The sequence below is a fragment of the Tursiops truncatus genome, chromosome 3 (genome assembly GCF_011762595.2).
Source record: "Tursiops truncatus isolate mTurTru1 chromosome 3, mTurTru1.mat.Y, whole genome shotgun sequence".
Taxonomy (NCBI): Eukaryota; Metazoa; Chordata; class Mammalia; order Artiodactyla; family Delphinidae; genus Tursiops; species Tursiops truncatus.
In genome coordinates, this window is record NC_047036.1 from 130,179,069 (window position 1) to 130,206,863 (window position 27,795).

The following is a 27,795-nucleotide window of genomic DNA, read 5'->3' on the forward strand; positions in this document are numbered from 1 at the left end:
TATTTGGTAACCAGTGTCGGGGCCAGGCCCAGCGACCTGCCTAAGAAAAAGGGTGAGAGAACGAGGCCCCTCGCCCCTCTGCGCCCCAGCAGTACCTCCAGGTCTACAGATGTTAAAAGGAGAGACCGCCATTCTTCCTCTTCCTCCGCACTCCTCATTCCCGACCCTCGCTCAGTGCACTGAAGAGGGACTGTTTTCCAACTGTTTGTTTATTCGTAGGACAGGTTGTGGGTGCAGGTCAGCAGCTATGAGCACGTCCAGCACTGGTGCACCAGGAGCTGTGCTCAAGCGAAGGGCATGCGGTCCCAGGGAGGGGGCTGGGCCCACCCAGGCCCGAGGAGGACGCTGCCTGCTAAGCGCCTGGTCGGCCTCTTGGGCAGGTCCTCTGGGGAGATAGGGCCCGTGGCAGGAGGTCGTCCTCTTTGATAGCTCTGCCTGGAGATGTGGCCCTATCAGATGTTAAAGTATTTTATAAAACTACAGCGGGTGGTTTTCTGGACAGAGGAGAACTGAATGTTCAGGAGAATATCAGACTTTGGAAACTATAATGGTGGCCTTGCAAATCAGTGTCTTCACGTTGGTACTGGGAGCCACAGGGTTCCTGGCAATGTCAGAAGCAGCTGAGCGAATCCAGGGTGGGGACTGCTTCCACCTGGGCAGCTCTGTGGTTTTGTGGTAGACAATAAGGTCTCATTGGAAAAGGCATTACTGCTAAAGTCATCCTGTAAAAATGGTGCTGAAACAACTGGTTCATCATTTGAGGGGGAAATAAGGATTTTACCCGCTGTGCGGCCGTGTATTTCTTGCTTTAGTGGAGGAAGAGGGTTCTAGCTCCTTTGGTCCTGCCTCAGAGAGCCTAATTAGGGGCCTCAGTTTGGTGTCCCCAAAGGTCAGCAACTCTGACCCTACCCTCTGTGGCTAAAAGGGGGCCCCAGCTGAGCGGAGCCACAGGGTTTGGCCCTTGGTTTCCGCCTGTGGCTGAAGGTATTGAGATGTGGTCTGCGCCTCTTTTTGGTATCTCAGTTGTAATCACAGGAGGAGCTCCTGTGATTGGTATTTTCAGAGAGGGGTGATGTCCAATTGCAGTGGGGCAGAGTTGAAGTGGGGTCTTTATCACGCTGTGTTTCTGTGCGTGTGCGTGCGCGCGTGTGTGTCGGGAAGCAGTGGGGACTTGATCCCAGAACCGTTGCCAGGGTGTCCTGGCCCTGGCCTGAGTACAGAATGAGAGAGGCTTTTGGGGACAGGAAGGGGCAAAGCAGTATCTTCTGGTTCTCCCACCCCCTGGCATCAGGAGGAGCTATGGCTGGAGCCACACGGCCTCCTGCCACCTTTGTCATTCTCTGTCTTGGCAGGGCTACCAAGGAGTCATCTGGTGTCCCTCTCCCCTTCCACAGCAGAGGACCAGGGGGACCCCCCAGGAGCCCTGTCAAAGTGGCTTCTTCCCTCTGACTGGTCTCCATTCCAAGGAGCTATATTTTTTCGTTACGCCAATCCCTGCTCCCCTTTGGGATGATAGGGGTAGTTGGGGGAGCCCTGGTCCCCTCCTTGGGCCTGCTTTTCCAGGAGGCTGACCTCCCCCCTGCCCTCGTGGTTTGTCATCAGAGTGCGTGGCTGAAGGAGCGAGTTGGTAGGTGCGACCAGGAGGCCTCGGGCCACCTTAGCAGACCGTGCAGAGGGCACGGCTAGGATGGCACTCGGGCCGTGTCTTAGTCCATCTTCTTCGGGGGATCAGGGATGCTCTCGGAGAGCGGGGTGAAGCCCAGCAGGATCATGTGTCTCTCGTAGGCCTTGGTCTGCTTAAACACAGTGTCAGTCCCGTGGAGGTGGTCCAGCACTCCCAGGACCCCATAGCACTGGTTGAACCTGGAGGAGAGAGGAGGGTGCTGTAGGCGGGCGAGCTCACGCTCATTTCACCTGTGCCAGCCTCGCACACATTTCTGAGCCCTCCTATCCCACACCCATCCCCACCATGCTGCCCACCTGCTTCCGGTTAACCCAGGCGGTGGTGCACATATTCCTGGGGCCATTCCAGACTGAAAAGCTATGCTCTTCCTTTGGAAAGCTCTCTGTGATTTCGACGCACACAACTCAGAACCTGGGGCAAAGCCAGCTTGTTCAGGTAGGTTCTGGGACCACCTCCATCAGAATCCCCTGGAACACAACTAAATGCAGATGCCAAGGCCTGCTCCCCCAGATGCTTTGATTCAGTGTATTTGGAGTGGAACCCAAGAGGCTGCATTTGAGGAAAGCATCTCAGGTGATTCTGGTGCAGGAGTTTCCTAGGCCACACCGACGAGCCTGGAGGCTTTCAGAGCGTGCACAGACAGCTTCTGTTGAATTGCCTACGGGAATTCTATGCATGTATGCATCTTCCTGGTAGTGCCCATGGCTTACACTAGATCCTCAAAGGGTCCAGGACCTAAATGCAGGTTAAAGACCCATAGTGGCAGGAAGATCCAATATCAGACAGAAAGAGAATGGCAAGGTGATCTGGGTCCCAGGATGGTCACCTTTGTCCCCACCTGCAGACCTCGCTCTCCACTAGACCCGCATTTGAACTGAGACACCGGTGTCTGCTGTCAGGAGCTCTAGGAGTCAACGTGGGGGCTACTGCCCAGAGACCCACAGTGGGGAGGGTTGCCTTACTTGAGATGGTGGTAGTCATGGAATTCAGGTGAAGGCAAGAAGGGTAGGTGGTAGCCACAGTGGGAGATGATGGTGATGATGAGGACCAAAGAAAACCAAATGGTGATGGAGGACAAGTGGGATCCCATGACGATGGGACCCACCATCGCCGGCAGCATGTTGGAGACCTGCAAGGAGAGGGCTGTTCGAAGAGGGGCCCAAGGGGATGGAGGGGACGCAGGTGGGTGTCCGGGAAGACTTCTTGACCCAGATCTGGGGAAGCCGAATGAGTTTCTGGACTTGATTTGCTGGACTCCTTCAGACATGAAACTTAGGACAAGTTATTAACTGTTTGAACCTCAACTTCCTCATTAGCAAAATGAGGATTTACACAGTTGTTGGGAGGATTAAATGAGATAACTTATGTTGGGCATCTAGCATCGCCCGGCATATGCCAACAACAAATGGTAGCTGTTGAATGGGCAGAAGAAAGAGCCAGTGTGATCCCGCTCTGTGCAGGAGACTACCTTAGGGAAGGGGGTTGGCGCCCGCTGCCCTTTCCTCTGGGGGAGCCGAGCTCTACTCACCACATGCTCAATAGGATGTGCGTAGAGGGAGATCACACCAATGGGAGCTGTCCACTCGTGGTGTTTCTTGTGGATTTTCTTGTAGAGTTTTGGGTGGTGAAGGAGGCTGGGAAGAGAGTTAACAGTTGATAAATCGGCCAACCTCCCTCTCCCCCTGCCCCACCAGAACACGAGAAACCAAAGGTAGGAACTGGGGTTATATCCACGGAGCAAAGTTTCACATCCAGTGAAAACACACTGGATTGGTGCTCCGACAGCCCTGCCTTGTGAGTTCTTCTGGTGACGTTGCCTCTCTCTACCTCAGTTGTATGAGCTGTAAAATAGGGAGGATGGCCAGAAAGGATTCAATCAAGGGGATGAATGGGAAACTGCCCTGCCACACACATGAACGGAGATCCCGGACCCTCGTCGGTGGTCGCACATCGTCAGCGGTGGAGCGAAGAGTTGTCTTCGTGTTAGCTAGTTAGCGGGAGGCTCTTGATGCCAGGTGCTGTTGGTCGCACCCCTACAACTCCGAGGAGGCCAGGTTTCACCCCCGTTGGTGGGTGAACCTGGGAGAGTGAGGAGCTGGCTGTGCTCAGGAAGGAAAGCGCTCACCGGTGTGCATAGTAGAACAGCACTTCCTCTGTCAGCGTGAAGACTGCCAGCTCCAGGAGGAACCAGTGGAAGGTGGGTAGCTCTCGGCGGCAGGGGTCGCCCCCCAACTTGAGGATGGGATAGAGCCAGACCATCATGGGGAAAGAGATCACAAACTGGTTGAAGAGAACCGTGTGGATAGACTGGCGTAGTTTCATGGGGTCCACCTGCCCGGGGGGGAGAAGGAAGAAAGGAGGTGGATGAGAGTGTGGGAAGTAGGTCTTTCCCTTCTAGGAACCAGGCTCCTCTGTGAGCAGCTCTCGGGAGGCCCTCGCTCGGGGCTGGATGCTAAGAGTGATGTCTGCCTGTAGCCAGCAACCCCTGAGTGCTGCCCGGCCCAGGGATGGAACCGCCTGGTAATGCCCTGCCTTTGGAAACTCCCCTCCCCCGGCCTTAGTTTCTGCCTGAAGCTGCCTGCTCCTTCCTGCTTCTGCAGCTTCCACCACCGTCCTCCCCATTTCTCTGGCCAGGCCCAACCCCACGGACTCCCGACAGGCATCTTGGGGAGCCTCCAGGGTGCTTGGAGAAGGCTCCCAGCTTCATTCCTTCTTCAGCCTTTTGGTCCCTGCTCGTCCAGAGAGCCTTGACCAGGACCAGGTGCAGAGATCAGGGTCGCCTGCCTCCTCGTGTGGTCCAGCCTCCCTGGGTGGGAGCCAGGGAGCTGCTATCTGGCCTCTTGTCCCGCTTGCTGTGAGCAGGTCTTGCTGGTTTTCAGGGTGGGGCTGTCAGGATGAGGGGCTGCCTGCGCATTCTCCCCCGAGCGCTGTGGAGAGCTGGCCTTACGTGCTCATCCCTTCGAGCCTCAAGACTACAGCCAGCGTTTCCTTGGGAACCAGTGACCCCTGACCCTTCCCTTTGTCAGAGCCCTGGAGCTCCTGGGAATAGCCCCATCTCCACAGGTCACTTGCTGGTCCCGATGAACTGGTTTGGCATTCTCAAAGGGGATTCCCTCCTGAGAACTGTCTGCAAGCTGGAGGGTTTCTGCTCCTAGGTGCGGCCGGGTTCAGCGTGGTCCTCATACTTCAGGCCTGCCTGTTCCTCTGCCTTTTCCATGTCCTGCATGTATTGATGGACCAGAATTCCTCCCATGGTGAAGCCAGGTCTGGGCAGCCTTGGTCTGAGAGCACCACAGAAGAAGCCATACACCTCTTCTAGCAGCCTTGACCAGGAGGTGAGTGTGACATGCGATTATTCACTCAGCTGATATCGAGCACCCTCTGTGTGTCAGGCAGTGTTCTATGTGCTGGGAAGGAAGCAGTGAACAAAAAGATTCCTGCCCTCACTGAGTTTATACTCTTATCGTTTTAAGTAGAATGGTCAGGGTAGGCTTCACTGAGATGGTGAGATCTGAACAAAGATGAGGGAAACAGGTATCTGGGGGAAGTGTCTTCTGGCAAAGGGAAGAGCTGGTGAAAAGGCTCCACGATAGGCCACACTCCTGGCGTACTTGGCTGGAGAAGAGTGAGGTGTGAGGTGGGGAGAAGTGGGAGGGGAGGTCAGAGAGGCAGGGAGGAGCCAGTGCGTACAGGGCCCCGTAGGCCACTTTGAGGACCTTGGCTTTTATTCCAAGAGAAGTGAGGGTCATCCCAAGGTTGTGAGCGGAGAAGTGACAGGATCTTACAGGGTTACTCTGGCTGCTGTGCTGGGAATAGACAGTAGGAGACCAAGAATACAAACGGGAAGACTAGAAGTGCTAAAGTACACATTTAAGAGGATGGTGGCAATGGAGGTGGTGGGAAAGGGCTGGATCCTGGATCCCTTTGGAAATTGCGCCAATAGGGTTTCCTGATAGATTGGATGTGGTGTATGAGGGAAAGACAGTCGTCAGGGGTGACTCCAAGGCCTCTGGACTGAAAGGCTCCCCAGCTGAGACTGGGGAGGCTGTGGGTATCAAAGGCTTTGGGGGCTGGGAAAGCAGGAATTCTCCTTGGGTCATGTTGCATTGGAGATGTCAGGGAGGCATTTGGATGTTTAGTCCTGCACCGGGAGAGAGTTCTGAGCTCGAGAGGTAAATTGGCGAGCTGTTGGCGTTGAGGCGGTTATTTAAAGTCATGACGCCGAGGGGATGAGGACAGAAGACGACGAGGCTGTGCCCTGGGCGTCAGCGTAAACAGGGTGGGGAGGTTAGGCTGGGGAGGATCCAGAAAGGAGGCTGTGAAGGGGTGAGTGGCGAGCTGTGAGGACACAGGGGGGCCTTGGCAGCCGGTATAAGAAGCTACAACAGGATGCGGCATGAGCAACTTGTGGAGACAGCCCTGGTAGGTCTAATGAGACAAGCCTGCGACAGGAGCACTGGTGACCTAGCCCAGGACAATCGTGGTGGAGCGGTGGAGGTGAAGGCCTGATGCTAGGAGGTTTCTAGAGGAGGTGAGAGGATCGTTTTGTGATTATTTTAGGAGATGCAGGCTGAAGGATTTAGAGTTTTATGGTGTCTGAACTTAGCTTCAAATGATGAAGCAAAAAATTATAGATGCATAGATATTTATAGTTTTATATACAGAAAAAGCACATATTGTAAAATGTTTAAGACAGGACTGGAGAATCTAGGTGGTATATAAATGAGTGATCAGGGTACTACTACCTTTTCCACTTCTGTATACGTGTTTTCAATTTTTCATAATTCTGAAATTTTGGGAAAAGACAGTGGACAGGGAGAAATCAGAAACTGTATAGACAGCCCTTTAAAGAGCTTTGCTGCAAAGGGGACCAAAAATATGAGTGGGAGTGAGTATGGGAGATGGACGCAAGGTTTTTGGTTTTGGTTTGGTTTTAAGCTGGGAAAAATTATAGCAGGTTTGTAATAAGCCAGAGAGTAAAATCCAGAAGAGGAAGAAAAAAAAAGGACAAAAGAAAGAGAAGGAAGAATTGCTGGAGCAACTTGCTGGAGTAAACAAGAGGTGCTGGGTGTAGCGTGCAGACAGTGGAGGAACGGGCTGGAGTAGGACCAGAGAGAGGCCATGGGCTGCAGCAGGTGGGCAGTCAGAGCGTGTGCGCAAGTGCTGCCCCCAGGCTGCGGTGGTGCACGGCTGGGGGAGCTGTCTTCTGCTTGAAGGCAAGGCCACCCTCTGGGAGGAGGTGACGCGCAGAGGTGTTGAGGATCTGAGGAGGGAGGAGAGGCATGAACTAGCCATCCAGTCCGGGAGAGTGGGAGGGTACCCAGAGCCGGGCGGCGGGGGTGGCTGGTGGTGTCCTATGAATGCCGTTGCGTTCAGGTCCCACTCGATGACCTGTTTCTGATGTCTTAGGTCAGGGGTCAGACCTTCTTGGAATGGGCCGAAGACGAAATGGCATCTGGGGCTTCCTTCTTACTTGTGTGACTACCTGAGGGTGCACACAGTGTAGGAGCAGATGAGACGAGCTTTCCAAGAACAGTCTAACCTTGAACTAGTCAGTGTACCTTTCTGAACCTCAGCTTCTGCCAAATGCCACGAGACCTTCCCTGTGTGGCCCTCCATTCATGGTAGACTGTGAAGTTTATTGCGCTAGGTGATTCTCTTGAGAGCTGATGTGGCCTGGTGGTTCAGGGCACAAGCCCTGGTGTCACAAAACTTGAGTGTGAATCATGGTTCTAAGCCATGTCACATTTCAGAGCCTCTGTTTTCTCTTCTGAATGATGAAGATGTTTACAGTACTTGGCCTTGAATGTACGCATTCAGTCAGTGGTGCCTGGTAAGGAGACCTCCGTGGTCTGACAGGTGAAACGTTCTCAAGGAACAAGCCCTGCTTTTAACCCTTTGGCTCTGGTCCCTGCCTGCTGAGCTGGACATGGAGGAGGCCCCTGCCGTCTCAAGTGAGGGGCACTGTGAGCCAGGCCAGTAGCTCTGGTTCAGGAAGGGACCGTCCTGAAAGCCTGGATCAAGGGCACTATTTCTCAGCCACTCTGCTTTCTAGAGTGCTGGCCTGGGTAGAATTCCCTGAGAGCTGAGGTGACTCACCCAGGCACCTGGATAGATAATTAAAAATGATTGTCTGGGCTTCCCTGGTGGCGCAGTGGTTGAGAGTCCACCTGCCGATGCAGGGGACACAGGTTCGAGCCCTGGTCCGGGAAGATCCCACATGCCGCGGAGCAACTAAGCCCGTGTGCCACAACTACTGAGCCCACGTGCCACAACTAGAGCCTGGAGCCCGTGCTCCGCAACCAGAGAAGCCACTGCAATGAGAAGCCGGCGCACCGCAACGCAGAGTAGCCCCCGCTCGCCACAACTAGAGAAAGCCTGCGCACAGCAACGAAGAACCAACGCAGCCAAAAATAGAAACAAATAAATAAGTGAATTTATAAAAAAAAAAAAGAAAAGAAAATGATTGTCTTGTCTGGGAAGGAAGCCAGGATGTGGTTTTGGTGGAGCTGGGGTAAAAAAATCTGGGTTTAAGAATCAACTTCTTCCTTGTTGTGTAAGAAAAGGCTTCTGAGGTTGTCAGAGCGCTAAGCAGGCAAGCCAGGCTCAGGGAGCAGTGAACAGTGGGGCTCAGTTCCCCGGCCTGTGTCCATCCAAGATACGTGCTTGGCTTTTTCTCTCCTTCGGGGCCAGGAGTTCCTTGTCAGCAAGGTCCAGGCCTTGTTTACCATGGATGACCTACGTACTATTGGTGGTACTGAATAATCAGGAAGGAGGACCTGCTTAAAAAACCACCACCACCGACACATTCACAATTAATATGATAGTGGGGTTATGCGTTGTTTCAGCAGCTGTGTCCCTCTCTCACAAGGGCAGCTGTTATCCGTGTTTTCAGCATCTAGTTATTGCTGTCCCTTCTCCCATGGATAGGTGGAGACCTACCTGACATATCTGGGACTCGGTCCAGTGCTGGGCTGAGACAATCATTTCTGTTCCTAAAATGCTGGCCACAGTGCCGTAGGCCAGCACAGGCAGGTAGAGAGCCAGGCCTGGGAGCCAGAAGATTAGTTTTGACTGACATTAGTCTTGGCTGGCTGGCTAATGTCATATTATTTCCTCTCTCTAATCTTCTAACCTGAGGGAGCCTTGTACAGAATCACTTGGCTCCCACCCGCCCCGGTCTCTCCTGGGCCAGCCAGCAGAATTTGGAGAATGTGGCTTTAGCCCCTGCGTTCTGTGCCTTGACCAGGAGAAGCTGCAGCAACACTTACAGGGTCATTCTTGCCGACCTGAATTCGGTAGCGGGAGATGAAGTTAGGCTTTCCAGTTGTGTCAACCACCAGTAGAAGTCCACTGACGGTCCAGAAGAGCAGAACGGGCACCTGGGTGGCACCTGAGGTTGGGAAGAAGAAGGAAACGTCAGGACAACTTCAGGAGCTGGCGGCGCACGTATTCCCCGAACACATGCTCGGTGGTAACTGAGGCTGCGTCGTAGGCAGGCCCTTGCCAGGGCCTTGGTGTCTGGGTGCTCGGGGCTGGGGGCCTGCCTTCAGTCTTGGGGTGACAAACCAGCTGTGGGGACTGGAATGGGTCACTTAAGGAGTGTCTCTATTTCTTTTCTTAGCTGTAGAACGGGGACAACAACCTTCTAGGCGGTTGGAGAAAAAAACAACACAAAACTATGGTAAGATGTATGATACACTCCAAACAGAAATGAATTTCGGTTGACATTTGGGCGTCTGTGCCCACTGAGCCCTTTAAGAATAGCCAAGGAAGGGAGAAGCAAAGGGAGAAGCAGAGGAGGAGTTTGGTATGGTGCAGCTCACCACGGGCACTTGGGTTCCCCAATCCCCATGACCTTATGATGACATGAGCAGGGGTACTTCAGGCATCCAGTGAGCATTTTCCAAAGTGGAAAACCTACCTCTCAAGGGGCTCCTTGGTTAAAACAGTCTTCACACCCTACCTTCTTGGAGAGTCAGGGTCCAGACAAGTGTGGTCACAGCTCTGAGAATTCCTGTTTGACTTTGTTAAATTCAACCTTTCTCAGGCTTTTCTTTACCCAGCACTCTGTCTTCTCAGAACATCTGAGAATAGACTGGCCATTCGTCCCTGTCTGCCCAGGACAATTTCAGTATGTATCCATCATATCCATCATGATTAATAACCCCTCCTTTATTCTCACAATGTCCCATTTCGATGATAAGTCGTATGGTCTCCCCACCCATTAACCTCCGATAGAACTGATGTGCTGCCGGGTATTTTAGAAAATACCGATCAACACAAATCTAGATAGGGCTTTTTGCCCCACTTTCCACTTTTCCATGAAGTCATCCCAAGTATTTCTGTTCTCCTCCTGTGAACAAATAAGCACTTTGTCCACCCCCGTTGGCAGTTATTCAAGTGACGTTGTAGTGTTACCTAACTCTTGTACTCTTAAATTTATTTTTCCTTGATTTGCCGCCTCCTCTAATTGCAATATTCCAAGGAGCAAGGCTGTTTAACTTAATTCTCTGTCTCTGCATTCTTCCTCCAGTACCCTTCTTGCTCCATCAATCACTGTGCCGTGTGGCAGTTGATACCTGAAAAATACTTGGCTAGCACTGTGAGGAAATGGGATTGGCTCAAACATCCTCAGGGCAGTTTGGCAGTATCTGAAGTGAGGAAAAGATCAGAGTGACAGACCAAGACAGAGACAGAGAGACAAAGACAGAAAGAGGGGAAGAAAGAAAAGACATACACACACTCGTGCACATAAATGCCCATCTCAGCAAATAAAAAAAAGCACAGTAGAACATTTAAGTAACCTAAATGTCCCGGATCTTAGTTCCCTGACCAGGGATGGAATCCAGGCCACGGCAGCGAAAGCACGGAGTCCTAACCACTCGAATTCCCAGAGAATGGACTAAATTGATTAGAATATTTCCACACAATGGAATAGACAGGACAGCTTACAATATTGAGCAAATCTATATCAGTTGATATGGAAAGATGTCCATAATCAATTCAATGAAAAAAAGTTAAAAAAAATAGTAGATGTCGGGACTTCTCTGGTGGCTCAGTGGTTAAGAATACACCTGCCGATGCAGGGGACACGGGTTCGAGCCCTGGTCTGGGAAGATCCCACATGCCAAGGAGCAGCCAAGCCCGTGAGCCACAACTACTGAGCCTGCACTCTAGAGCCCGCAAGCCACAACTCCTGAAGCTCGAGCACCTAGAGCCTGTGCTCCGCAACAAGAGAAGCCACCGCAATGAGAAGGCTGCACAGCGCAACGAAGACTAGCCTCCTCTCTCTGCAACTAGAGAAAACCTGTGTGCGGCAACGAAGATCCAAAACAAGCAGCCAGAAATAAATAAATTAAAAAAAATAGTAGATGTCTTTTAAATTTAACCAAATATGCAGTATACTAACAGTGCTTATTTCGTGGATATGAGAGGTAGGTGATTTTCACCTTCTTTATGCTTATTTGAATTGTGTGATTTTTATTTATTTTATTTAAGTGAGCATGTATTTACTTTTATCCTCAGAAATAAGAAACTTTATTTTGAAAAAAAAAAAAAACTTAGGTTGGTTGTTGCCTAGCGGGCCACCCTTCGAGGTGCCTGCCTACGTGTCAATCCAAGGGCTCCTGGAGGAATATACCGAATGAAAATCACAAGAGGTGATCTTGAACTGTTTTCCAGTTCTAACATTTCAAATGGCAAATATATTTTCTCTCTGGTATTTGCTTATCACTGAGGTGATAGGTGGTTTTCCCATCATCGTAACAGAAACATATAAAATGTTTTCCCACCACGCTCCCCATGTATATTTGCAATCTGCATTGTTCTTTTCAATGAGTGCTTAAGATTCCATTAACCTGTCATGTTTAATATTCAGCCCATTTTCGGAGTTCTCTTCCTAGAAGAAAGCAATCATCAGAAACATTTTATTTCTATGTTTGCTTTGTGACAACTGACACTTTTTAATCTCCCATTCTAGACTGTGACAAAGTGTTTTTGGTTGAGGTTTGTTTGTTTTGTAGTTATTAATTTTCTTCCAGTCAAACGGTGACATAGTTTTTTAATAGGGTAGACATTTTACCTTAATATTTTATCTTAAATATCTCTATATCCTACAAATGAGTTTGGCACAGAATAACTTAATAAATATTATGTGAGTGAATGAATGTATGACGGCGGACAGTCACTATTGTAGATAATGCTGTCATAAATACCTATGTTAAAATAGGTTTTTTCTTCTACTATGTTTTGAGCTTGCTTTCAGGCTTTGGCACTGTCAGTAAATACATTTTGAGTGAACACTTGCTGTCAAGGCCCAAGAGCCAGCTAGATTGCACCAGGTCCAAGGACACAGCCTCACATGAGACAGAACAGCTCTTTGCACTTGTGGACCTGACATCTAGAAGCAGGATTACTGCTCACACAAACGATTTCTTTTTTTATTTTTCTATTTGGGGGGATGGAGGAGGTGTCTCAACTTCTTTTCTTAGATATCCTTAAACATCCATTCCATATTAACCCCCAAATTTAGCACTCTGGGGTTACCACTGCCTTAAACTTTAAGTCCTCATTCCTTAGGGTAATAAACTGAGAAGTCCCAAAGTAGAGAACAAAAGAAAAAGAATTAAGCTATAACCATGTACCCAAACCCTAAGTGCTGGTGGTCTGGGAATCTCACCTAGAATGTAGAGGAGCCACTCCTTCCCTTCGAATGTAGACAGCAGCCTCTCCCACTGGGCTTGCCAGAAGTAGCCAGAAGCACCCCAAAATCTCTGAAGATGCCTTGAAAGAAAACTCATTCATGTTTCTGGGTGAAGACTGGTGGGTGGACAGCTCCTAAATCCATGCTCTGCCCATAGACCGCCACCGCACAGCCCCCAGCTCCCGAATCAGAGCTGGCCGAGAAGACTCACCATGTGACTGAGTTCCAGAGGGCCACAAGCAAGAGAAGGCCAGAGCCCAGGATGAAAGCCGTCCTCCTCATGGAGCCCCAGATGTGTCCCTCCTAGGGGAGGACAAGAAAGCGTCAGGTCCCAGCAAGCCTCCTACCTTCACACGCAGCTCACTGCTGAAGCCCGGCAGGAGTGAGGTGGCATCAGGATCTCGATCGTGCCACCATGGCGCATCTGCTGACCTTTTCCCAACTTCCGTGGGAAGGCTCTTCCTTATCAAGAGCTCTCAGGCTGTGTGCGGAGGTGAGTATGAAAGTTAGAGCTTAAGGCTGGGGGAGGGAAGAGAGCAAACCTGATCCAGAGAATCTAGCATGCAGTTGCGTCACCCGGAGAAGGACAGGTGAGCCTTCCGAGAGCCATGGGATTTCATGACCAGTCTTCTTGTTGAACAGAGATGCAGATTATTTGTACATTGGAATCACCTGGGAGCTTTCAAAAACTCCCAGTATCCGGGTTACTCCCCAGCCCGATTACATAAGAGTCTCTGCCGGGGCAGGGGAGGTGGGGCTGGGCCTCCCTGTCTTTTAAAGGTCCCCAGCTAATTCCAATGGACAGGCGGAGCTGGGATGGCCATCACAGAAGGATCTGCAGAATCCTTGATGAGGCCACAGGGACTTCAACTGTGTTCCTGAGCCAGGCCTATTTTCCCATGCCCATCACCCTTTTGCCCTTGAAGAAAAGAGTAAATAAACATATTTTCTGACTTGTAATATGTCCTCTGCCTTCCAGAGATATTAGGCTGGGCTGCCAGCTGAACGGGACGATGATGGCTTCTAGGGGCAAAGAACAGACCGCTGGCCATCACTGGGCGGTCCTTACATGTTCTCCTCCGAAAGCCTAAAACAGTGGTCATTGCGAGCTCGATGGTCAACCAGCAGGTCCCAGACTTGCGGAAGGAAAACCCTGGCTGCCAGGTGTGTCACCAATTTCTATAGTACCTTGGGCAGGAGTGACAAATGTCCATCACAGCCTATGTTTCTACGCCCAGATGCAGTCTGCTAATATTCTTTCGTGGGAGAGGACTGGAGGTGGTGGTCCCTATACGTGTGTGCAGTTAGTGAACCAGGTCACATACACTGTTGTAGGGGAAGCTGATCTAATAGGGGGCCAGGTTTTAATCCAGCCTTTGGAGATCTAAAGGAGCAGACCGTTTTGACTGACTCATTCAGAGCAACCTGACTCTGCACTGACTCTTTTCTTCTCTGATTACCCTATCCCACTTTTGATCAGAAGTTAGTAAGTCGTTTTCCATGGCTAGTGAAATGTTTTTAAAGGTCTACTCGGGTCCTGAGGTTTGAAAAATGACCTTCTCTCTCTCTGAGCTCTGAAAATGACGTTCTGTTTCCCTCTCTCTCTCTCTGTCTCCCCCCGTTAAGGGCTGGATCGCCAAGACCACAGAAACTTGTTCTTTTATACAGGCTGCTCAAAGGTCACCCCCAAATTTGCCAGACAGTTCATCTTGGGCTTTTGCAATTAGTCCTTTTTTAGGATTCAAAGGACCCTTTTCCTGAGCTTTCCAGATTCACTAGGAATTTTTCATTTGAGTTTAATCAGATCAAGCCAAGTCAAATTTAAAACCTCGATTTCACATGTAAGATTAGATGTGTTTTCAGGGATCGTGGTGTTTTCTCTCTCTAGCAGCGTGAGGGCCAGGTAAAGTGACAGGACAAAGGTCTCTGGGAAGGGCAGGAGCATGCAGCACAGAAGTTATCTGGGCTCAACAGCTGGTTCCCACCCCCCAGTTCCCAGCCCCCAGTGGGCCTCTCTTGTCCCCAGAGCAGCTGTAGAAAGGGGTGGTTCCAAAGGCCTGAGCCTGGGGCATTCTAAGGGCCAAGAGACCTTGGTGGGACAGCTACGGGGCTCTTCAGCTACCTTCATGCAGGCAAAGGGGCTTGAGTTATAATCAGGCAGCTGGAGTCAAGTGATTCTGCTCAGCTACTGAAGCGAGCACTTCACTGATGTGTCAGCTATATCCCGAAACCTTGGGGGGGTGTTGTCAGTTATGCTGCAGGCGCAGATGTGGAAAGGGTCACTGGCTGCGTTCTCACCAGTTTGGTGGGTGAGGTGCCCGCGTTTACCTGCTTTTGCTTCTCATTGTGTGGCACACTTCCAGCTTCTCCCTTCATCTGGAATGAAAAAGGACAGGTGAGCCTGGGTGTCATTTTCACATGCAACCAAGGAAGTAAGGAATAGAGAGAGTCAAGGTGAATGGCCAGCAGTGGTTTTTAATGCCGGCAACTCATTAAAATCACCTGGGATTTAAAAAAAAAAAAAAAAAAACCACCAAAAAAAAACCCTGGCGGACAAACTGATTCTAAAATTTACATGGAGAAACAAATAAGCAAGAATAGCCAGGAATACAGCAGAAGAGTAGAGGAGGGACGGGCACGAGGGATACTAGGTCTAGCAAGTCTTAAAACACATTATAAGGCTTTTTAAAAGACTTAATTATGCTCTTCTCACTTCTTCAAGGTAGTAAAGAGTTGTTCCTGTGAGATAAAAGAATATCAGTGGACTCTTAACCAGAACTTAAAGAGTAGCTCTAACTTGAGTTGGTTCAGTTGTGTATTCTTTGTTATTATTTGTCAGTTTAAAAACAACAACCAAGGTTTTTCTGAAACCAGTCAACAATTCTATGGCCAAGTAGATGGATAGGAATGCGGTGCATGAAACTCCTTCTAAAATGCTGTCAAACAAGAACTGGCTAGAAGGAGAATAATTAGAAACGCGTTTGAGATCTCCATTTGACAGTATGACAGGGTAAATCTTTCTGGAAGTCTTAATAAAACCAATATCTAATAAGATAAGAGAAATTAAGGCTTGATCATTTTTATTTTCTGATGTGATGTTGCAGAATTTTCCTGGTTATATAAAGATAATGATCAAATGAAAAATAAAAGTTATTTTAAGGAATCCAAATAGTAGTTATTAGACAACTGAATAAAAATTCTGATGTCAAAAGGTGGTGAACACAGATTAAAAACCAATTGCATCTCTACTTAGCAAAATGAAACAAAAAGGATAAAAAATGGCATTGTCCATAATATATGCTGAATGAGATATTTTTGGCCACGTAAACATATTTTTTTTAACATCTTTATTGGAGTATAATTGCTTTACAGTGTTGTGTTAGTTTCTGCTGTATAACAAAGTGAATCAGCTGTACATATATCCCCATATCCCCTCCCTCTTGCATCTCCCACCCTCCCTATCCCACCCCTCTAGGTGGTCACAAAGCACCGAGCTGATCTCCCTGTGCTATGCGGCTGCTTCCCACTAGCTATCTATTTTACATTTGGTAGTGTATATATGTCCATGCCACTCTCTCACTTCGTCCCAGCTTACCCTTCCCCCTCCCTGTGTCCTCAAGTCCATTCTCTACTTCTGTGTCTTTATTCCTGTCCTGCCCTTAGGTTCATCAGAAACATTTTTTTTAGATTCCATATATATGTGTTAGCATACGGTATTTGTTTTTCTCTTTCTGACTTACTTCACTCTGTATGACAGACTCTAGGTCCATCCACCTCACTACAAATAACTGAATTTTGTTTCTTTTTATAGCCATGTCAACATATTAAGTGTGCTTTTCCCTGCTTTTATTTTTATGCATCACAAGTCAATGCATACAGAGATAAACTTTTTTGACTTAAAATATGAAAACCTTTATTCTAAAGATTATACAATACTTTGGTACTAGAGGTTTTTTTAAAAAATATTTTTAATTAATTAATTAATTTACAGCTGCATTGGGTCTTCGTTGCTGCACGCAGGCTTTCATTGCGGTGGCTTCTTTCTTCGCGGAGCATGGGCTCCAGGTGCGCGGGCTTCAGTAGTTGTGGCTCGCAGGCTCCGTAGTTGTGGCGCACGGGCTTAGTTGCTCCATGGCATGTGGGATCTTCCCAGACCAGGGCTTGAACCCGTGTCCCCTGCATCGGCAGGCGGAGTCTCCACCACTGAGCCACCAGGGAAGCCCAAACAGGCGGATTCTTAACCACTGCGCCACCAGGGAAGCCCGGTACTAGAGTTTTGATCTAAGTTTTGAGGACGATATTCCTTTTACTACAAGCTAGTTCTGTACTGTCAAAAACATCTACAAAAGTATATCCTCCACACTTACACACATACTGCACAGAACTATAAAATCTGGCAAGGTAGAAACTTTCTGGAATTTTCCAGTGTATTTTCAAGGTACAGCAAGCCAAAAGAAAGCATTGTGGACAAGTATGCATGCTGACTCAGGCAGTGTTTCCAACGTAACTCTAGTGTAACACATTCATATACATAATACACCCAGGGAATATTTCAGAAGCATCAGTTCTTTACACCTTACACTTGATCACGGATGTGGGTACGTCTCTGACAGTTCATCCTGTTCTTGTGCCAACACCACCTGACTGACCCTGCGGTGGCTCCATAGTGAGGTCAAGGCCAGTGCCATCTGCTGTTTCTTTTTGTTGTTGTTGCTGTTGGTGTGTTTCTTCAGGAGACATAGCCTCTTGGCTTTGTGGTGTTGTTAGGGTTGAAATGCTATTCATTGTGTCTTCCATTTGTCGCATTTGAACATCCAATGTTTCAAACCGGTGTTCAAATTGTCCGTCAAGGCAGAAGTCTTTGTCCGTGTTCATACTCCTCAATGTAGCATCCAAAGATCTGACTACACCTGCCAGACTTGCCTTTGCTTACTGCTACTGCAGTTTGGTCTCCAGCTGCCACAGCATTTACCCTAGGCTTTATTCTCACAAAATTAAGTGCTAGGTTTTTCTGATGGTTTGTGTCTTTGGAGTGTGTTCTTGTGACTTCTCTGTGCCAATCTGAATGACCTTTTAGATCGTGGCCTTTTTCAGTCTCTTCTTTATCACATTTCTTGGCATTTCTATTAAGTGTTTTGCAACAAACTTTGTGTTTCTCCATATTTGAAATAAAGCCATGACTTCTCTGTGAAGGTGACAGCCTGGGACGGTGGCTGGGTTTGGTGGGAGGGTGCTTGGGGATTGCACTTACCCTGAGTTGCTGCCCAGCTTGACTTGGTTGACTGTCCCCCTACTTGTCTTACCATAAAGGGTTTTTTTAAATAAATTTATTTATTTATTTTAATTTTGGCTGCGTTAGGTCTTCGTTGCTGCACACAGGCTTTGTCTACTTGTGGCAAGTGGGGTCTACTCTTCGTTGCGGTATGCGGGCTTCTCATTGCGGTGGCTTCTCTTGTTGCGGAGCACGGGCTCTAGGCATACGGGCTTCAGTAGTTGTGGCACACGGGCTCAGTAGTTGTGGCTTGCGGGCTGTAGAGCGCAGGCTCAGTAGTTGTGGCTCAGGGGCTTAGTTGCTCCGTGGCATGTGGGATCTTCCTGGACCAGGGCTCAAACCTGTGTCCCCTGCATTGGCAGGCAGATTCTTAACTACTGCACCACTAGGGAAGTCCCACCATAAGGTTTTTTCTTTTCTTTTAAATTTTTATTTAATTAATTTATTTTTGGCTGCGTTGGGTCTTCGTTGCTGTGCGCAGGCTTCTCTACTTACTGAGAGCGGGGGCTACTCTTCGTTGAGGTGCGCGGGCTTCTCATTGTAGTAGCTTCTCTTGTTGCAGAGCACGGGCTCTAGGCTCATGGGCTTCAGTAGTTGTGGCACGTGGGCTCAGTAGTTGTGGCTCATGGGCTCTAGAGTGCAGGTTCAGTAGTTGTGGCACACAGGCTTAGTTGCTCCATGGCATGTGAGATCTTCCTGGACCAGGGCTCGAACCCGTGTCCCCTGCACTGGCAGGCTGATTCTTAACCACTGCGCCACCAGGGAAGTCCCATCATAAAGTTTTAATAGTTGAAATTGTGTGCTAGCACATGAGTAGGCAGACATATACAACAGATTAGAAAGTCTGCAAATAGACCTTAAAATATACATGGGAATTTAGTATATAATAAAAAGAAATCAATATCAATGGACTCTAAATGGAAAAGATGCTGAACTTCCTCCATAATAAGAGAAATGTGAATTAAAACTATAATAAGATATTATTTCTCACCTGCCAGCGTGACAAAAATCCAAAAGTTTGGCCACATGGTCTGCTGATGAGGCTGAGGAGACTTTAAAATTGTATTTGTTCTTTTTAAAAACATCTTTATTGATATAAAATTCACATACAATACAATTTACCCATGTAAAGTGTACATATATATGGCTTTTAGTATATTCACAGAGTTGTACATTCATCATCACAGTCAGTTTTAGAATATTTTCATTATCCCAAGAGAAATCCTACACGCTTTAGCCATGAATTTCCTGTCTCCCTATCCTCACCCCCCTCTAGCCCGCGATAATCACTAATCCACTTTCTGTTTCTGTGGAATTGCCTATTCTGGACATTTCATATTGGAATGGAATCCTACAATATGTTGTCCTTTGTGGTTGGCTTCTTATACTTAGCATAATGTTTTCAAGGTTCATCCATGTTGTGGTATCGATCAGTACTTCACTCCTTTTTATTGCCAAATAACATTCTGTCATATGGATATATCATATTTTGTTTATCCATGCCTCTGTTGATGGACATTTGGATTGTTGCCACTTTGTGGCTGTTATGAATAATGTTATGAACAATTTTGCATAAGTTTTTGTGTAGACACGTTTTTATTTCTCCTGGATATATGCCTAGGAGTGGAATTGCTGGGTCATATAGCAACTATATTTAACTTTTTGAGGAACGTGAAGTGGTTACACCATTTTACATTCCCAAGAGTAGTAATGTATGAGGTTCCAACTTCTCTACATCCTCACCAACACTTATTATTGTCGCTATCGAATAGTGTCATGACCTGGCTGAAGAGGAGCGTTACGGTTCATCGTCCTGCCATGTGACAAGGGTGAGAGAACTTAGAGAAAGGAGGCCAGGTGAGTTTCTAGATGGCAGAGCCAGGATCAGGCCCAGCTTCCAATATCTCTAAGGATGTTTTCTTCTTTTGTGGATGTTTATGCTTGGTTTTATTATTCTAGATGCATTTTTACCAGCTTTGACCTTAGGAAATACAGCTTCCCCTTGACCCTCATTTCTTACAGAATACTTAGGATGGAAAAGGGAAGAGAGGAATGGTGACATATAAAGTGCCTCCAGGGGTTTGAGAAGTTAGGACAGCAGAGGGAGGTGATAAGCTGCTCACCAGCTCCACTGTGAATCACGTCACAGCAGAAGGGAGGCAGTCAGCTCAGAGGAAAAGCCTGTCAGGGAGGAATACCGGGAGGTTTGATTCCCGGTCAGGGAGATAGCATCTGGTTTAAGAAAAGGCACCTGAATGTTTGGTGCAGTGTCAGCCCAGTCTCTACCTGGAGGCAGGGGAATGGATTTCAGCCACACTATAGCCCCCCCAGCCCCCCCCCCCCAGGCCTGCTTCTTTGTCACCTCCACTCCCTCCTCCAGCACCCTTTGTTGCCTGGCCGGCAGCAGGAGAACCTGCTGTAGCTTGGAGGTGTGGAGCTCTACCTTGTGCTGACTTCTCAATAAAAAAGAAAGAAAAACACACAACAGAAGAGAAGGAATAAAGTGAAGCTGCAGGCATTCACTCCCTGTTCTGACCCAGGAGGGCAGTCAGGATTCCTTTGCTTACCTGAGTGTTAGGGGTGCTCTATAGTCATATTCTGTACCGCCTGAGGCTTCCAGAGGATAACTGCACAAGCGTTTCAGGATGACAAGTCTCAGCCCCAAACTATGGTAAACAGCCCTGCCCCACATCGGGGACCACAGATGTTACTCAGTAACCTGAATTTATAAGGATTCCCAAGAATTCTCCTTTTTAAAAAAGGTTAAAAATTGTATTTTGGAGTATAGTTGATTTACAGTGTTGTGTTAGTTTCAGATGTACAGCAAAGTGAATCAGTTATACATATACATACATCCACTCTTTTTTTAGATCTTTTCCCATATAGGTCATTACAGAGTATTGAGTAGAGTTCACCGTGGTATACAGTAGGTCCTTAAGAATTCTCCTTTAAGTAGTGATTTAAAAAAAAAAAAAGTGATTTTCTCCATCTTCATTGTGCTGAACAATTCCTATTGGCCCAATTCCCAAGTTTGGCCCACATCCTCAAGATGGATACGGGCCCATTCATGAAGTTACCTTTCACACAGTGGTAGAATTCTGGGATGAAGCAGGGTCATTTTCAATCTGGCAGTTTGCCTTCTGCCTGGAGTCCCAGAAAGCACAGATCTTTAAGTACCTAGTTGTGCTAGGTACTTTGGGGGCTAAGCCTGTAAAGTGTCTTAATGACAAGGAACCAAATATGAAAGGAAACACCTCAAGTTGGGAACGACTTGGAGATCTTAATATCTGCAAACCATGTGCAGAAAGGTAGACCCTTCACATCACCATGCATTTCCCTCCTCAGTGCTTGTTAGGAAGTGTGAAAGGCTCTGTGGACCCTGTCGAGATATCCATCCTGTTTGGGAGGGAAGCTGAGGGGTTTGGGGTTTGTTTCTTTGTTTGCCTGTTTGTTTCTTTAGCTACCAGGACTCTTTTTGCCGTGCCATGCCACAGGAACTTCACTTACAAGTCAAAGTCTCATCTAGCTTTTCCCCGATATCTTATCATCACCGTTATCTTTGCCAAGAGCTTGCAAAGCTAATAAGACACGGTCTTTGACCTTTTGAAGCTCCTCTATTCCTTCCAGGAACATTTACGAAGAACTTACTATGTACAAGGATTCCTGGAGGTGCAAAGTCTCAGTCTAGGTACATGAACCCATCATTTCAAAAATCCATATGAAAAGTGCTAGCCTAAGTTCTGGTCCAGAGCTAAGAAAACACTGAGTAGGGCAGGAGATCTGGCATGCCCAAGAAATCTTTAAAGGAGGACAGTGCCCAGGCTTTCTCGTGGTCTCCAACCTTACAACCAAGCCTTTTCCTCCTAAATTGCATTTTAGCTTATCCAAGGAATGCTGGGTTTTAGTTATATCATACTTTTTTAAAAAAAATCAAGATAGATGTAAGAATCTGCCACATGAATATCAAAACTGCCGTCGAATATATTCCTTACCCCGTTGTTTAGTTCCCCAAATGAAGTAGTGCACTTTTTATGAGAATACAGCTGATAAATTCTTATAAAGAAATTAGTGCACAGGACTTTTCCTCTTGGGGAGCAAACTTGTGGTTGCTAAGGGGGAGGAGGATGGGGGAGGGAAGGATTGGGAGTTTGGGGTTAACAGATGCAAACTAATATATATAGAGAGAATGGATAAACAACAAGGTCCTACTGTATAGCACAGGGAACTATATTCAATATTCTATGATAAACCATAGTGGAAAAGAATATAAAAGAAAGAATGTATATATATGTATAACTGAATCACTTTGCTGTACAGCAGAAATTAACACAACATTGTAAATCAACTGTACTTCAATAAAAAAAATCAGTTTTTTTTTTTTTTTTAAAGTTCTCCTCTTTGGAAGAAGTGGTATGCTTACTTGTGGAATGCAAAAAGGCAATCCATTTTGGTCCTTCTCACCCCTTTTTGCTTTGGCTGCCTGTAATTTCAGAGTTAAATTTAATGCTCAATTATACTTCTTGGGATTGTTTTTTCCTTTTATATAATCCAGTATATAAAAAATGATGTGTGTCCAAGGATGTTCATTGTGGCATTGTTTTTAATGACTAAGAATTGGAAACACCTTGAATTCCATCAATAAAGCGTTGGTTAAGTAATTGTAGTACATCTAGTAATGAAATATTCTGTAGCCATTAAAGGAATAAGGCAGCCCTGTGTGTACTTTCCAGAACTCGTAGGTGAAAAAGTAATGTGTGGAACATGTGTGTGTGTGTGTGTGTGTGTGTGTGTGTGTGCTGTTTATGTATACATAGAATAGTACATAAAATATTAGACTATTGCTGGAAGAATATATAAGAAATTGGTTACAGTGGTGGCTTCTGGTGAGGTGAATTCGGTGGCTGGGGGTCAAGGCAGAAGGAAGGCTATCTTTCTACCACGTGCCTTATTTTTTGCCTTTTGAATTTTGTACCATGAGTATATTTTACCTATTCAGAAAATTACAGAAATATTAAAAAATTTTAAATGAATTCAGTGCTCATTCATAGGAAATATTTTATTGAAGATTCACAGAGTAATTCATTTTTACTTTACTCTTCATCATATTAATTGCAGTTCCTTAAGGGCTTTGGGAAATCTTTGTCTCCCCTGAAATTTCATTTTTCATATTCATAGCATTCATTAGATTATCAAAGGTAACTACGACAAGGACCAGTGCCCTGTTTCTTCTTCTTCTTCTTTTTTTTTTTTTTTTGGTAATGATTTTACATGGTCCAAAAGCAAAGCAATAGCAGTAAAGCACCTGGTTCTTTTTTCTACAGATCACTGCCCCCCACCCCCACATCAAAACAGTATAAAAGGTATTTATTGAGTGCCTGATGGGTTCTAATCAGTTTTTATTTTTCTGCAACTATTCTACTGTGTATATCCTTTTACTGGAAGCTATCTCAAACCCTTCTGAGATGGAGGCTGGATGTAAAGTATTAAGTAGGTATTAAAATTAAACACCTAAGTGAGACTAGGAAGGCTGTCAGTACAATAAGACCCTGGGAGGAGGCGGCTCTGTTGACGCCACAGGCAGGGTGCTGATGCCTGCTGTGTCCATGCCATAGAAACTGCTTTGCTGAGACTGAGTGATTAGGGACTGATACCTAAGCTTGACCTTGGAACGGCAGCCTTCAGGTCAAAGGGAAAGTGACTCTTTATCTTTTGGTGGTAGGAAGGCCCTATGGCTGCAGGAGTCATAGCATTTATCTGTTGACATCTGACTTCATTAGAAGCAATGAAACATTTCCTGATATGCCATTTTTCTTCGGCTAAGCCAATAGGCCCACATGCTATTTCCTGAGATGTTTGTCTAGGCAGCTGACTCCTCTAAGCTACACAACCGTATCATTCTTCTGAATATTTTATGATAAAGCAGCTTGTTTTCTGTGCCTCTCTACATCTGTAGACTTGTTTTCAGTTTTAACTGAACAGAGTCAGTCAGAAAGTTTCCATGGGGGACCTCAAACATGGTGGGCCGATGTGTCTTCACCCAAAGAATTTCCTTGACATTATTTGCCAGTGGTATTGTTCAAGTTAGAAATTTTGGCAAACAAAACCAACAATAGCAATTATTAAATATTTACTATGTTAAGGTACTATAATCATTACATTTTTATGGTACCTCCTCTCTTTTTCTCTACCTTTTGAAGTCTCCCATCTAAGAGCTAGAAGTTGTCTTAAGCTCATCTATTCTGATGCCCCCATGTTCCATTTGAAGAAATGGAGGCATAGAAATCTTCATTATTCAGCGTCAAATTACAGTTATTTAGTGGCAGAACTTGAATTCAGTGCTCATTATACCGATTAAGTCTGCAAAAGGTATAGAATGTGCTGATGTCGGTGAATGCAGGTGGGCATTTGGATTGTAAAAGGACACAAAGGAATGAGATCAGCCTCTATCAGCCACAAACAATGGATTAGATATTGTGCTTTTTTTTTAATACAAAAGGTAAAATAGATAATAAGATAATAATCATTCTTTCAAGAAATATTTATTAGGGCTTCCCTGGTGGCGCAGTGGTTGAGAGTCCGCCTGCCGATGTAGGGGACGCGGGTTCGTGCCCTGGTCCAGGAAGATCCCATATGCCGTGGAGTGGCTGGGCCCGTGAGCCATGGCCGCTGAGCCTGCCCGTCCGGAGCCTGTGCTCCGCAACGGGAGAGGCCACAACAGTGAGAGGCCCGCGTATTGCAAAAAATAATAATAATAATAAATTAAAAAAATAAATTCCACCAGCTAAACATGTGTTTAAAAAAAAAAAAAGAAATATTTATTGTGTGCCAGATACAATGCTAGCTACAGAGGATACAAACATGAATAAGACATGCTTCTTGGTCCTATTTAATAATGTAATACTATATAACTTTGATTTTCCAAGTGAGAAAGTATGTAGGAGGAGGATATGAAATAACATTTATGATGAGAATGCATTCAGAGAGAGAAATTAAATGCACTAAAAGTAAATATTCTAATACTTAATAACAATGAATTGATTCTCCCTTAAAGGGATTTCGATAGATATTATAAGATTATCCAAATTAGATACTTTTTAGTTTGGTTGTTTTGAAAGCAGATGATTCTGACTGTTTTGAAAGCAATGATTTATTGCAGAATCCCCAATCTAGGTAAATGGCACAGTGAGCCTATAGCGCATGTTCACAACCTAAAAAAATCTGAAGACAGGGGAGGGGAATGGGATGAGGGTGGGAGAAGTAGACAGTTTAATTTTAATTTGTATTTGTCTGCAGTCTGATTCTTTCAGATTCTAGCTTCCTGGATATTCTGCATGGTTGATGAAGGTTCCCATTTTATAGGTACAAGATATATTATCTTTATGTGAATGTGCATGGTTTCTTTGTAAATATCTCATGAAATTATCAGAAAAAAAAAAAAAAAAAAAAAGACCTGATGGACCATCTGGTCTACCCCTTCCATGTTTATCGCTAAAGAGATAGGCTTAGATAGCAGAACTGACTTGTTCCAAACTCCACACAGTTTCTGGCAAAATCCAGGCTTCCTAATGCTTTGCCTGGTGCCACATGTGTTTTCAGAATAGCATAAATTCTATTTCATACGGGAGAGGACTACTCTCCTGAGGACTGAAACTCCCATTACTTCAGCCTCTGTTCTCAGGCTGTTTGTATTCTTGGGAAAAGCTGAACAGCCTGCCTCTAGCTTAAAGCCTCTGATGAAGAGGGTTTCGAGGAACTGCTATGACCAAGGTCTGTACGTACGTGAGACTTTTACAGAGGGGAAAGATACTCATTCAAGAAGGTAAAATGCATGAAGGAAAAGGTTGAATTTTGAGACAAAAAATTACTCCCTTTGGACAGTTTTAGCAATGCTCCCTTCACTGCTTTTGCCTTGGGTACTTATACCCTTTATGATTTACTGCCCCAGTTGACTGCATGCCCGTGAAGCTGAAAGCCTGCCTATTTTGTTTACTACGAGATCCACAGTACCAAACACAAACCTGGCATGTAGCAGATACTCAGGAAATATTTGTTGAATAAACAAAAGAAAGGTAAAAGAATTAAAAGCCTTATTTTTTGCCCTCAGAATGTGTCCAACATTTGGTCTTGAACGTTTCAGCACCTTTTCCTATACTACACACTTACCTTTCTAAGGTCAGAAGCTAACGCTCAGAGCATTTGTTTTACCAAATTGAATTGCATCTTTATATCCCAACCAGAGAAAGTTAGTTGGAATTGCATATGAAACTGAAGCACCCTACAAGTCTCTGTCTTGTCTTGCTTGCCTTATGCCCCCAAAGACCTGTATAGCATCCTGAAAACCAGTGGCCCATTGTTCACACCCGTCTACACACACTGTATTCCTCTCCCTCGGTAACCTCTGTGGGAATCCTTCCTGAGCTACTACCAGGACATCAGCAAGTCTGAAAGTGGAGCATCTGTTGATAAATCCCGGTATGTCGATCAAAACAGCTTTGACATGGTTGTCCACCTTCTAGTCCCCACATCGACCTGGGGCCTTTGCGATTTTAAGACTGTTGTAATTGGCCCCATCCCTTCCAGGTGACCCTGGCAGGTTAGAGAGGAGAAGCAATTCAACCACAGTTGCCTCCTGGCAGTCTTTTTCCAGTAGGATTTTCGAGTTCTGATTTGGGACTTTCTCTTTCATGTGGTTTTGAAGCCAAAGCGAGTCCGTTTGACAGAATTACCTGTCAATTGCTAGAAAAACAAGACTACGGAGGAGGTAGATTGTACAAACATGGGCAGAGGACGGCAGACATTAGTGAGACAGAAAGGGACTCTGTGTACTAAGAAAACATCCCAGGACATTGTTCAGAGGCAGATCTCACCTGCCCTGTAAGTGGAGAGGACAGAGAGGTGGCAGAGGTGAGAAGGGTATGCTTTGCCTTTCTTTAAGTGAACTTGGACGCGTCCTGACCTTGGCGACCAGCTTCCCTGCCCAGCAGCTCCCGCTCACCTCTGCAGTGGGCTGTGTCCCAGCTCCTCCAAGGTCCTGGCACAGCTCAAGCCCGCTTTCTCTTCCTTCAGCCCCGACGCTGGCAGCTGCTGTTGCTGTGCTGCCGCCTCACCCTGTTATTAGTCGGTAGGCTGGGAGGCTGGCCAAGGTGATCACGTTACGGAGCAGCCTACTGGCTCGGCCAGGCACGTGACGGGAGAAAGAATTTGGGTCTGTTTTGACGAGAGACAAAAGCTCCCTTCTTGCCAAAGGACATCTGAAAGCTGAGAGGAAATGCGCAGTTCAAGCCAGAGCTGGAAAAAGCACATTTGACTGACCTCTGGGCTTGTTTTTCTTCTTTTTAAAAACTTCCCGCATCTTCCTCAACTTAAGAAAATGTCACGGTCCCCTAGGAGGCAGTTTCGATAAGAGGCATGGGTGTCGATCATGTTGAAGGCAGAAGATGGGCAGTTCAAGTGAATAAAAAGGTGACATGGACCACAGGGCCTCCTTTTCTCATTTTTGATGGCTTCTGTTGCTTCTGAGGGCAGCCAAGGGAGGAGAGATGTATCAACTACTACTGTTCAGTCTAGATGCAGGAAAGGAACCCCTGGAGAGGTGAAGTTTACACTTTGAAACAGGTGAAATTAGAATACAGGATGACCCGTGATGTAAAAAGGTGAGACCTTTGAAAAAGAAGTGAGCTTTTATTTTTAAATTTCTAAAAATTATTTTTGAATAGGTAATAATGTCTAATATAAAAAACAAAAGGGTCAAAAGAGTGTACAGTAAAAAGCAAGTCTTTTTTTACTCCTTCCCAGTCCTCTACTTCTCCCGAGAGGCAACCCTGGGACGAGTGTTTTGTATATCCATCCAGAGCTTGTTTCTGTAAATAGAAACATATATATCTCCCCATCTTTAGAAACAGCTTACCGTATATGCTTGTTATGCTCCTTGCTCTTTTCACTTAGCACGCACATATGGAGATTGTTCCATATAGTACCTTTAAGAGCTACAATGTTCTTTTTAAGGCTGAGTGCTGTCCCGTTGTCCAGATGTGTCATCCTTTATTGGGCCAATAAAGGACCATATCTTAGTCATCTTTCCCTGACTAACTCCTTGCACAGCACAAAGCTCAGTAAACATTCAATGTTTGTTAC

General features: G+C 46.4%; 2 protein-coding genes across 11 annotated transcripts in view; one reads left to right on the forward strand and one right to left on the reverse strand.

Moving 5' to 3' along the window:
• Nucleotides 1-191: 191 nt before the first annotated feature.
• FAXDC2 (fatty acid hydroxylase domain containing 2) lies at nucleotides 192-26,786 on the reverse strand. The gene is made up of 9 exons (XM_004314187.4): nucleotides 26,657-26,786; nucleotides 14,718-14,765; nucleotides 12,601-12,692; nucleotides 12,366-12,469; nucleotides 8,956-9,077; nucleotides 3,810-4,015; nucleotides 3,213-3,318; nucleotides 2,647-2,813; nucleotides 192-1,863 (listed from the first exon to the last, which is right to left on the reverse strand). Exons 2-9 carry the CDS (start codon nucleotides 14,763-14,765, stop codon nucleotides 1,707-1,709), a joined length of 1,002 nt encoding a protein of 333 aa, XP_004314235.1. The 5' UTR covers nucleotides 26,657-26,786; the 3' UTR covers nucleotides 192-1,706.
• CNOT8 (CCR4-NOT transcription complex subunit 8) overlaps nucleotides 12,688-27,795 on the forward strand; it is a 68,954-nt gene continuing 53,846 nt past the window's right edge. For all 10 annotated transcript variants that reach the window (XR_012330929.1, XM_073802744.1, XM_073802741.1 and 7 more), the window contains exons 1-2: nucleotides 12,688-13,553; nucleotides 19,434-19,518. The gene's annotated coding sequence lies outside the window, so the exon portion shown is untranslated. The remainder of the gene's footprint in view (nucleotides 13,554-19,433; nucleotides 19,519-27,795) is intronic.

Bases quoted from the DNA above. Each gene is read 5' to 3' on its own strand.
- FAXDC2 (XM_004314187.4), bottom strand. From the start codon at position 14,765: ATGAAGGGAGAAGCTGGAAGTGTGCCACACAATGAGAAGCAAAAGCAG. The intron at 9,078-12,365 runs GTGAGATTCCCA...TCCCAACCTCAG, and splicing joins GTGGCTCCTCTACATTCTAG to GTGCCACCCAGGTGCCCGTT. The intron at 2,814-3,212 runs GTGAGTAGAGCT...CTCTCCTTGCAG, and splicing joins CACATCCTATTGAGCATGTG to GTCTCCAACATGCTGCCGGC.